General features: G+C 39.1%; 1 protein-coding gene across 3 annotated transcripts in view; it reads left to right on the plus strand.

Moving 5' to 3' along the window:
- The window catches only part of ERI1 (exoribonuclease 1), a 12,812-nt gene extending 1,820 nt beyond the window's left edge, over nt 1-10,992 (plus strand). The window contains exons 2-7 of one of the 3 annotated variants that reach the window (XM_042049598.1): nt 533-710; nt 2,795-3,005; nt 4,355-4,438; nt 5,081-5,190; nt 7,397-7,511; nt 8,498-10,992. In XM_042049598.1, the coding sequence (XP_041905532.1) occupies nt 533-710; nt 2,795-3,005; nt 4,355-4,438; nt 5,081-5,190; nt 7,397-7,511; nt 8,498-8,740 (941 nt within the window). In that variant the 3' untranslated portion in view covers nt 8,741-10,992. The remainder of the gene's footprint in view (nt 1-532; nt 711-2,794; nt 3,006-4,354; nt 4,439-5,080; nt 5,191-7,396; nt 7,512-8,497) is intronic. The other 2 variants (XM_042049599.1, XM_042049600.1) reach the window with 2 other exon arrangements.
- Nucleotides 10,993-12,208: the final 1,216 nt, after the last annotated feature.

Consider the following 12,208-nt stretch of genomic DNA (forward strand, 5'->3'; position numbering starts at 1 on the left):
GCCCGCCCGAGGCCGCGCCGTGTGCGCACCCCGCAAAGGCCGCGAGCAGGCCGCGGTCGGGAGCCGAAGTGTCCGTAGTTCTTCCTGTTAGTTTATTGCTTTGTTTATTTTGCACGTATTGGGCACCGGCCCGCGTGTCCCAGTCAGTGTGGATTCTGGTTAATTCACTTGTCGAGAGAAAGCTGGTGAAGGCTTTGCCCGCTTGCACCACAGAACTCTGTTCAGATTAGGATGCGTATTCAAGTTTTGTCTCCAAGAGCTGCTGTTCGACGTGGCTCAAGACGCGTGCATGAGTATCCCTTTATTCTGTTTGCTGCTGTTTAGAAAAACAGTGTTTCAGAGCAGGCTTCAGGCAGTAAATAGTGTTTCAGGCAGTATTTATTTTCTTACCTGTCTCTAAGCTAGTTCGCTCAGTCGGATCACAAGTGTAACAGTGTGATGCTTTACTGCGTTTTGGTGCCAAAACGAACTATGAATGCTCAGGCTTCTTGTTTCGACCTTCTTAAATGACTTCCTGATTTCTCTTTTTTCTAGGGTAAGCAGCATTGTAGGATCAGTGATCAAGAAACTAATGGCAAAACCTCAGCTGCCAGTTCAAACGACTTCAGTGATCCGATTTACAAAGAAATTGCTATAACCAATGGTTATATCAACAGAATGACCAGAGAAGAGCTCAGAAGTAAACTCGCAGAGTTCAAGCTTGAAACCAGGTTATTTGTTAACATCTTGATTTATCTTTGAGAGCAGTAGAGCCATGAGAGATGATTATTTTGAGGTTTAAAAACTCAGCACAAAGTGAAAAGCAGACACAGCACCAGACACCAATTGTTTTATGTGCAATCTTGTTGCAGCTTTTGTTGTAGGATTAAAGTATACTGCTTTATGTGTGCTGTCTCAACTGGCAACCCAAAGAAATGAAAGAATACATAACTGTAAGGTACTTCTCATCACTTTTTGGTCAAGGGGGAAAGAAGAACTACAGTGGTTCTCAGGTGGTGCTGCAGACCATCATATAGAAACTTGCTTCAGAACAGCCATATTTTTATTTACTGTACCAGTACAGATCTGATACTCGCTACAAACTCTGGTGATGTGGCTCAGGATTAATCAATCAGAGGACAGGTACCCTTAGATGGAGAGTTTGCTACTCTGAATACATGCCCTGGAATAATGTGAAAAAATGAATGTATTACAAGCTGATTTTGTGCTCACTGGGGTGGAGGCAAGGGAATATAGCATAGTTCCTCCTGTATTGAAAATGAGCTGCAAGACTAATAATTCTGTGGCCGGACATATTTGAGATATTGTGAAGAAGGTCAGCTGGGAAAAATGAAGTGTATTGTTTCTGTAGGCAACAGTAATGAGGAAGTAGTGGTGGGGAGTTAGTTGGTTAAATTAATTTAGTGCTTCAGGAGGAAAAAATCTTATCATTACCTGAGAAATTTTTTCATAAAACACATTAGATGTCTGTAGCTGTTTAGCAGTTGCTCGGATTTAAAAATAAAAAGCAGAATTCAAATAGTGTATGATGTGTTTGTGGTCTTCTCTTAGGTTGTAAGTTTTCTACATGCATTTTTTAATCTAGTTGTAAATGCTGAAAGCTTTAAATTTCTCTTTCAGCAGAGCTAGACTTCTTTCGTCAATGTATTCAATTAAGTCAAGTCAGAATATGTCTTGTCTGTAAACAAATAGTGACTGTAGAGAATTGAGCAGATTGCCACACTCCATCCTTTCCTTTGAGGTTATCATGATAGTCGATCGTTTCCTATTTTCAGCTTTTTTTATAAGTTTGATGGAGAAAGAAGTAATTTCCCGCTCCATCAGTTCCCATACTGTCTCAACTTTGAATGAACTGGACATTGACTTAAACTAGATCAGTAAACCAGGGTGAAGAAGAGTTATCTCTGCAGAAGCAGTTGATGTTCTCAAATGCAGGTTTAGTAGTTTGATTTCAGTTCTTATTTGTGGATCAGTGGGCTGCTTTTCTGATAATACCACTTGCTACACATATCTCTTACAGCTTCTGTTATTCCATTTGCAATGAATAATTTTGAAAACAACTTCCTTGAAAGGGTAAATTATCCTCATTTATTCAGCTCTGGTTTGGTACATGGCAGTTCTGGCATATGCACTCAATGTTTGTATTAAAAGGACGCAGTAAGTAACTTTAATCTCTTGCCATGTGAATTTATTTATAGCCACAAACCTCCTGAAAAGCAGGATCTTGACCAGGAAGTTTTTCTGACAACTGAAATCTCAAATACTTTAATAGAGTTATTCGAGCTCAATTTTAAATTTAAATTAAGAAGAATTTAAAATGTGGGCATTTAAGCTGGATTCTGTGTTATCTATGCCACTGATGCAGAAAGGCCTCAGGCATGACTCACTTCAGGTAGAGGGCACAGGTGAAGCAATACTTCTTCCAGGGCCAGGGGCCAACTAGGAGTAATCTACAAAGACTTGAGCTTTGGAAAAGCTTTGGATACTGAGTCTTGCTGAACTAGAGGTGACTGCAGAGTTTCTCTGTGCCATCCTTCCCAGTCTGTCCCTGGTATTGTATTGATGGGGGGTATCACAGCCTTTGCGTTATCCCAGATAATGGGATATAATGTAGCATAGATGATGGGGATAACACTCCTCTATGATAAAGTGGAATTCAGACTTTGCAAGTGCTTGTGTTCAAAATGGGATTAATAAGTGTTGAACTTTCAAATGTTAAATACAGCTTCAGTTTTACAACAAGGGAAATAATTAAACAAGAGTGCAATCTTTGTCACTTTCCCTATTTCTTTAGAGGAGTGAAAGATGTACTGAAAAAGAGATTGAAAAATTATTATAAGAAACAGAAGCTGATGCAGAAGGAACACACTAATGGAAACAGCTGCTATGACTACATCTGTGTTGTTGACTTTGAAGCAACATGTGAAGAAGGAAACCCACCTGAATTTGTACATGAAATAATTGAGTTTCCTGTTGTCTTAGTAAACACACGTACCCTGGAAATAGTAAGTGCTCTAATTGCTGTGTTGGTATGCTATTCTTTGATGTAACTTGTTTGCATCAGAAAGTCTAAATTAGTTTTTAAGTAGATCTTGAACTTCATTAAAATAGCATACTTTTTTTTTCATAAGGGCTTATCCTCTGTGTCTCTTAGGTACAAACAGTACTTTCTATTCTGAAAGCATTTTCCAAATGATCATTCTCCTGCTGTTGACTCCCTCTACTGATAACGAGTTTTCTTGTCTGTGTCTGTTCCCACCTGCCCTTTCTTTCCCTGCTTTAAGGTCCACAAATCTATTTCTAGGACTTAAGGGATTCATCATAATAAAAAATGATTAATTTCTGTGGTCCTGTGTGAGGCAATCTAGAAGACACTAATGCAGAGATGTAGAAAGTGAGGCTGAGTGAACTCCACTTCTTGTCGGGCTCAACTGTTTCTACATTGTACCCAACAGATTGATAGCTGTGTAACCTGATTTTAAACAAACATACTTAGCAGGCATTTGGTAGCCTCAAGTGCTCTGTTCCAGTACAGCTTTCTTTTAGGATAAACTACCCGCTGCTTAAGTGAAACTGAGTGACTCAGTGAGCACACCTCTGACTAATGGTTCATTTATGAAGAACTCTTAAGAGGAGGAGGATTTCCGGTAATCATTGTGATGCTAAACTAAAGTATAGCTACATGTATGACTAACTGCAGAAAAAGGATTGTGCAGATTACCAGGATTGTTTTTATTGCTCTTAGAGTGGGTTTTTTTGTCTGTCTAAAAGGTTTTGTATAACAGCAGGGATTTGGGGCTTTCTTTTTTCCATGAAACTTGCCTTCAGTCTTCAGTCTTGCATTGCTCAGTTTCCCAGAGTGAGGTTTTGTTTGTCTCTGGGTGGCTGGCATCCAGAGGTGTAGGACTTGCATGAAGCTTCTGAGGTGTGCAACTGGTTGCTTTCCTTGAATTGCAGGTGAACCTTTATAGAAACCACCTAAAAAACACAAGGCTTTGCTCATGCCTTTCACTTTTTTCCTTACTCACACTCTTCTTTTCCCAAATCCTCTGCTTTTTTACTGTCTGTCCTTTCCCCCTCTTAAATCCACATTCCCACTCTTTGGTGCCTACTGGCTGAGAGAAAGGACATGTTCTGGTTTGTTTTGGGGTGACTTTATGAAAAGCTATGTGTCCCATCAGGAATCTGATGATGGCCAGTCAGGAGGCTCATACTGGCTCAGGTGGTACACACTCCTTTTTGCCTGCAGCAGGACAAGTAGCTGCTGTTGCCTTTGGGCTGCAGGCGAGCCAGAGAAGCTGCCTTGTGGGCTGCACAGCGTGCTGCAGCTGAGCCTTTGATTCTCCTGTTACAGGAGGATACCTTTCAGCAATACGTGAAGCCAGAGATTAATCCCAAGCTTTCAAACTTCTGCATCAGTCTGACAGGAATAACCCAGGTAATTGCGCTTTTGTTTCTTCAGGAAGAAACAGGAAAAAAAGATATGTGGTGTTGATGTTTTCACACTGGTAACTTTAAATGGTAATATTTCATGGTTATTTTTCTGTAAGGCCTATTCTCTTAATCCTTGTTTTTTCCCTCTCCCAGTTATCACAGAGCTGATTTCACTAAATTGGTCATTTTGTGGGGAAGAGCATTCACTTTTTAATTCATGTGGAGGAATTTAATCTTTAGTAGAGCTAAGTACCTTTTGAATTGCATCAGTTCCTCTTCTAAGATTTTTATTCTAAAGAGTTTAGAGTCTTAGGATGGCAATGGCTTTTGATAAGTGACTTAAGAAGGAGCCTTGGAAACAACCTCAAATGTTTTAATCCTAGTTCAACTGCTGACTAACCTTGTTACCTTTACAGAAGCTATTAGGAGGCTGGCTCTTGTAGCGGTGCTTTTGTGGTGCTATTTTTTCAGTTTAGAAAAATCTCTCCAGTCATCTGTTAATGTGTAAGCTGGTTTTGTAAAGATTGTGATGAAGCCAATTTTGTAAGTCCCCATATACCAATACAGTTTTTACACTTAATGCTGGGTTGTTTCTTTTCCTGAAAAAATGTTCCTTACTTTGTTTTGGGTTTTTTTGTTCTCTTAGGACATTGTTGATAAAGCTGATACTTTTCCTCAAGTTCTGCAGAATGTTGTAGAGTGGATGAGACAACGAGAACTGGGAACAAAGTATAGCTATTCCATGTTGACTGATGGGTATGTCCTTATGCAACCTTCAGCACAATCTAAAACCGCAAAACCGTGTTTAATATTTGTGAGAGCATTGCTAAAGATGGATCAGGACACTGCCATTTTGCTGATTTTATTTTAATTGAAGCTTTTGGTAAAATTGGGAAGGCTGAACTGAACCATTGAAAATGAAGCTTAAATCCATCAGATGGCGCCGTTTCTTTCCTAGTGGTCTGTATGCAACAAAGTGATGCTGAACAGACTTTATGCTTTATTGCTGCTGTAATTCTCCATTTATATCTAGCACGTAATACCTGAAAATAACACTGCAGTTTTAGTTCTAGGTAACTTCTGTGCCCTTCTGCATCTGAGGCTTCAGAAGTGTGTGGTGGGTGTGGTGTGGTACCCTGTGTCTGTTAGTGTTACTGTTAATACATACTGGATATTTTGCTGGAAGACAATGGACGGTGGTCTTTATGGAACAAGGAGAAATGGCTAGCACAGAAACCTCTGCTTTGGCTTAGAGGACTGTGGCTCTGGTGGGTCCCACCTCTGACAAGCTTTGTATGTTCCACTAGTCTCTGGAACTGCCACCTGAACTTGCTCTCTCACAAGGTCTATGTGGAAAATCAAGTCCCCAGATAACTGCATGGTGAAGAGGTCTTGAGATCTAGATACATTTGTGGTGCAATATTGTTCTTGGGATCTTACCTTTGTTACATAGTGAAATACAGTGTTTGAGCTTTATCTTGTAGAGCACTGGCCAGAGCATTTTTTTTTTTTTACAGATGCCACTTGCCTTTTAGCTGTGAAACAGTATTATTCTGTTAACATATCTGCTTTACTCCTTCTCTTGGAATGAAGGATTTAAGTATGACGGAGTTTTTAACATTAGCTATGTTGAGGTAAATGATGAGCACTTTCGTACTTGCCTGCAGCAGGTCTTCTGCTGTGATGGATTAAAAAGGCAGTTCTGTGCTGCTCTGATGCAATGACTCTGTTGAACCAGAATGAGAGGAACCCTGAAACAAAAATGGAGCTTATGAAAAAACAGCCTGTGGAATCTGAGCATAATTTCCTAACGCTTCTGTCAAGTAAAGCCCAGATAAATATTCTAGTCTATGAGTAGTTTGAAAAATAATTTATCAGAGTAGATTAGTAGATACATAATAGATATACAGGGTTTTTTTGACTGACCCAACTTAAATTAATGAGAGTTGGTTTTGGCCATGAGACCCTTTTCTCAAAGTTACTGAAGTTTTAGACAATTACTGTAGGTCACAGGTCTTTTCTGGCGAAGAACCCACGTTACTGAAATACTGTTGTGTCCAGTGTGAACCATTTAAAAAGGTGTCACACAGGACTTGAGGTGTACAGTATAGACCCATGTGCACCTTAAAAATAAGGAGTTAACATAATGCCATTCCAATCTTAATAAATTTAAGGAGCTATGGTAAATATTTCTGTTTAACTAATTTTTAACCTGTAATACATTGCTATCTTTGGAAGCAACGGTGAATTCAAAACAGAAAATGCTAAAGCAAAACTGGCGCAAGGCTGGTTATATTACTGGGCCTAAATGTCTCTGGAATTCCCCTCCAGAGGAATACCCTCAGTGAAATTCCTTAAGGAAAATAGGTGCATTGAAATCTCTGTTGTATAGGTGAGATTGCATAGACAGCTACAAGAGATGGGGAAAAAAAGCTTTACTTTAGCTTGCCGCTTACAAACTTGTTGGGGTGGTTCCCTTCAGGAAGGCAGGCTGCTAAATAAATAGGATTATAATTTCTTCATATTTTCATAGAGATCTGGTTTCTCATAAAACTAGGTGCAGTCGAGTTTCAATAGCCTACCTGAAATAGAGGTACATGCATACCCAAATAATCAGGAAGATTTAAGGTGTCGCTTGCTTCCCCGAGGGCTGTGTAAGCATCTAATTTATTGGCAGTTTTCAGTGTTGATGTGGTAGGTGGAGTACTTGGTGTGCTATTTTTTGTCTTAACCATTGTGGACCTGAAACTATCCTGGTGAAAGTCTTGCTCATGTCATTATTTTTTTGGCCATGATTAACAAATTCATATCAAAAAATTCTTTACCATGACTATAGCAAAAGAGCTTTTCCTAAACTGTTTTTCTTCTACCAGAGACAAGACAGCTCTTAGTTCTACAAGTGTGTAATATGTAGAACACAGGATTATATATGACTAATGTTTTCCTCTTTTGACTTTTTAAGATCATGGGATATGAGTAAATTTTTGAACATCCAGTGCCGTATTAGCCGTATCAAATACCCTTCTTTCGCCAAAAAGTGGATCAATATTCGCAAATCATATGGGAACTTCTACAAGGTTTGTACAAATTGCTGTTTCTCTTATGGGAAAACTTGGTTTAAAAGTCTAGAATGTCCTGTTGTGCTTGTCATCTCTACTTGTGTAGTATAAAATTATAGTACTTAAACTAGTTGCCTGGTGCCTGATTTTCAAATGTGCTTCATGTGCAGATCTCACTTCACTGATTGAAGATCATATAATCTACAGCATTTTGGTTTTAATCTTGTTTTTAAGAGTCAGGTTGTGCTCCTTGAAGGATTGTCTAAAACTTTTATACCGGTCCTCTTAGATCAAATGTATTTCGAAGTAGTTCAGCTGAAAAGACTGTATTGATTTTTCAATTTTTTTTTCCTGTTTTCATGCAATACACTACAAAACTAATTTGCACCTCTACCCTCATATAGTCTTGACTTTTGACAGTGTAATGGGGACAGAGAAAGATTAGGACCTCTAGATAAAAGAGAGATTGACATTTAATAAGGGAAGAGCTTTACTTGGTGCTGGGCAAATATTACAGGGTTGCTGTAGATGTTGCTGATCAGATCCTGTGAAGGTTGAAGGCATTCAGGATCTTGATGTCAGTGAGAATCAGGAGCCTGGTGCTTCTTTAATCACTTAGAATTTAGAAGGAAAACCAGAATCTGATTCCCTCTGCAATGCCTCTGTGGGTGGTAATTTGTTTTTGTAAAGATTGTTAAATTTATCTAGGCTGTGGCTTCTACCCTTGCCAGCACAGGTGTATCTTGAGCTGGTGCTGGTGAGAGGCCCTTGACATCATCTCAGGTCTAGACACTGTTGACTGTGTCTCCTCTGTAAAAATGGGAGTGTCTGTCTCACGAAGGTGCTTTGAAGCTAAATGGTTAGTGATCTGACAGAAGGCAACATGAAAGTAATATGTGACTTAAGTAGACTTAAAATCTGCATGTGTTTCTACTGCCTCGTGTTAGATTAAAAAGATTTGGTTCTGAACCTAATCCTTGAATGTTACTCCCTTTCTCCATCAGGTTCCTAGGAACCAGACCAAGCTGACAATCATGCTTGAAAATCTGGGCATGAATTATGATGGGAGACCTCACAGTGGACTTGATGACTCTAAAAACATTGCAAGGATAGCTATAAGGATGCTGCAGGATGGCTGTGACCTGCGGGTGAATGAGAGAATTCACGGTGGACAGCTGATGACAGTCTCCTCCTCAGTCCCCTTAGAGGGAGCCCCTGCTCCACAGATGCCCCGCTACAGAAACTAGCAGTTCAGGGTTCTGCCTCAGGAACTGCCCTCAGATACCCGCTAAAGACTCCAGAGCTTAGTAAATGGCCACCTCTGCCAGCTTGTCTGCCATGCAGAATCCTAAAGCACCTTAACTAATCATCTCTGTTGAAATAAAGAGGAGTGTGGAAGCTTTTTGCTCTTAGAAGCCTGTTACAGCAATTTTTTTTTGTACTGATGACTTCTGTTGTTGTTTCCAACTTAGCTAGCAGTGAGGTTGATATCTGGAATCCAGACAAAGTGTTAAGCTTTTAAGAGCATGTAATTTAAACACCTGCTAAGAGGGATTGAGTCTGTGTGCCCACAGCCTGTGGGTAGTATTTGTTCACTGTGATGTACTCCAATCATATCTAGCATCTCCTTATTCATTGCACACAAATAAACCATTCCTGGAAGAACTGAAAGAGCAGTGGTTGGGCTGGCCCTTCCTGATAAGGCACTCTTCTAAGGGTTCCTGCCAATTTTTTTGTTTTTTACAAAGTCTAGGAGAAATGGGTACGCATTCATCAGTTCTAAAGCAGTAGAGGAGTACTCTGTTGTTTGGGGTTTTTCTTAAAGGGATATGTTTGTCTGCTTCCCCATCAAATGGAGAGCTGGGTGTTGAATAAAAATTCCATTAACGTTATATGATAGTATTTTTCTAACCTGTGTTTCAAAGGGGAAGGTTCTTCAGATTTTCACTTTGAGGATCGCATCTCCTATTCCTACATAGCTGCCCTTCATTTAATGTTGTTTTTAGACACTATCAGCCATTTGGTCTTAACAATGAGTGAAGTAAAGTAAGTTCAAAACATGCCAGGTTGTTAAAATTTCATGCTGTGTGATTATTACATAAAACAGGAAGTTTCTCATTCATGGCTAAAGACATGCTTAGCTATTTTTGGTATCTTCTTGTGCTTCTACCACCATGAAGCTATACCTTTATTGCAAAACCTAACATTGGAAGATTAATGTAATTTTATTATTAAAGGCCACAGCTAATTACTAACTACTTCTGCTTTCTCCTCGGGCCTCAGATAAGATGATATTCAAAAGAGGCCAGAGTGTTAATTTGCTTTGTCTCCATGGACTGTTACAAAGTGCACCATTAATGTGATCAACTCTGCATTAGAATGGCTTGTTCTGAAAAGTGGAATAATATATTTTGGTTGCTCTTAGTTAAAAAAAGAAAAAGAAATTTGCTATCCCTATGTTACAATTCACCCGTTTTGCCATTTACATTCAGGACACAAATAACCAATTAATAAACTTTGTTAAGAACACTGACTGTTTGACTAATCAAACTCCTCCCAGCCCTGCTTTGCTCTTCTGACTGTTAAACTGCATCAATGGAACTGTGAAACCTTCCATTTTAAATTCATGTAAGAGGGAGAAGTGTTAGTCAATTCTCAGTTGCTTCATATGTTTTCTTTCCTGAGTCACAGATTTGGATGGTCATAACTGCTTAGAATGCTGGTGTTTAGTTTAGTTTTGGTTTGGTTTTTTTTTTCCCCTGAAAGCAGATACTTGTTCTCTTGTAGAGTTTTGTTGAGCTTTACGGTTTCTTTTCCTTTTGTAGCCATACTTGATGGATTTTCAGAAGGTAAAATCCGAATCTCTGATATGCTTGCTCCTAAAATACCATGTATCTGTCAGCCCATATTTTGTACAAATTCCTATATACATGCTTTTCACTGTAGTGACTGTAGTTCCTCTTTTTCTGAAGTACCATGGTAATTTACTTCTTTTGCGTCTGAGTTACTGTTGTGCAAGTTTCTGTGATGAAACAGTTTGGTTCAGCAGATCTCTCCTGGGCAGCCAGAGACTTTATCACTAGTCTTTATTTACAGGTCTGTAACCGGGCTCACAGTCGAATGAGAAACTTCTATTTGTTGCAGATTATACTACAGGTTGCATAAGAGCTGTTGTAATTGTACATCATTTATTTTAAGTACAGAGTTGTTTATTTTTGCTAAGTAACGTCAAAAAGATATTTTGAGGTAAGGGTTAAATAATGATTGTTTTCTGTTTACTGCTTGAGTAGGTTGGGATGCTTTTTATCAGTGAGCTGTAGAATTCAGTAGAATCATTCCAGATACTATTTTATCTGTCAGATTAATGTCAAACTGTAAGCTGGAAGTATTCTCACAGACTATTTGATTCTGTGATTTTGAGATGAAGTGAATTTTAACAATGTTTGCTGATTTTTTGGAAATGTAAACAAAGTTATTAAAATAATTTCATATTTTTAAACATGTCAGGTACTGAATTTGGTCTGTAAAGCATGAGATTATTTCAACAGTCCTGGGGGTCTTGGCATCAGCTCAGCTCATGATTGGTCTTCAACATTGCCATGGCTGGGTGGCTTAAATCCCATGCATGTGACTAGTTCACAACAATCAGTAATGAGATAAATTTTCCTGGATACTTCATACCGCAGGGGAAGGAGGCACTTGAGGGAGAAAAAAAAAGTGGTTTGGTGATTTTACTAGTGATGCTCATGTTCAGCCAGACAGTGTTTTTTCAGTTTGAGCTCATTTGTTCATCCGAAGAGGCTTGCTGAGTGCATCTGCTTTAATGAATATTTTAATTTATTAGAGGAGTCTTCCCATGCTGGAAAAATTCATTGACAACTATGTAAAAAACAATCCAGTCTCTTTTTTATGCAGGGAAAAAAAGCATGCAGACACTGATTGCCTTGTTGATCAAGTTCAAGGCTTTGTTCTGTTGTTGCTTTTTATTTCACATTTTGGGAGCTGTACTTGACAAATTCTACTACTACTGCAGACAGCCTTTGTGGAACAGTTGCAGCTTTAAACAAAGGGATTGCAGACTAATTTCAACATGAGTGCTTTCAAGTAGATTTCTTAATATATATTTATATGAATGTGAGAGGGATTCACAGAATCTTGGGGTTATGTTAGGAAAAAAGGTTTCTCAGACAGGTTAAAGAGCAGTAGCATCTCTGTGTCAGTGAACAAATGGGAAGGTGAGGTCACAACAGTTCATAGCCTCCCATTAACTCCTTGTGAGGTATGGCTACAGGGGCCGCTCACAGCAGGTCAGCTGTCCACAGAAACTGCTTTTGTCTGGGCTTGTCTGATAGTAAAACAATTTAATAATTTGGTCTAACAAGGTAGTTGTTGTTTCCATATTTTGTTGGAAATTGACATTGCAATGAGGAGGGGGCTGTTCTCAGCAGTGGAAGTAAGTGAAAACCTCAGTTCACTTTACATTCTCATGCCCTTGGAGAGCTCTCGCTGTTTCACTGCAGGCCTTGACTGCTCTTTGGTGACCTTGAGAAAGCAGTGTTTTTTCACTCATTTCTCTCACCCTACACTTCCCATGGCTGTTTTTAATTCCTCCCTTTCCCTTTTTTTTCTACTAATGAATGTTTGCCTCCTCTGGAGAGAAGTTCATGCTAGGTAAGATCTTTGTATGTTCTTTCTAATAACAACCAACAGGCCCT

This window comes from Corvus kubaryi, unplaced genomic scaffold (genome assembly GCF_017639235.1).
Source record: "Corvus kubaryi isolate FWS band 111438036 unplaced genomic scaffold, C.kubaryi_AGA036_p1.0 71, whole genome shotgun sequence".
Taxonomy (NCBI): Eukaryota; Metazoa; Chordata; class Aves; order Passeriformes; family Corvidae; genus Corvus; species Corvus kubaryi.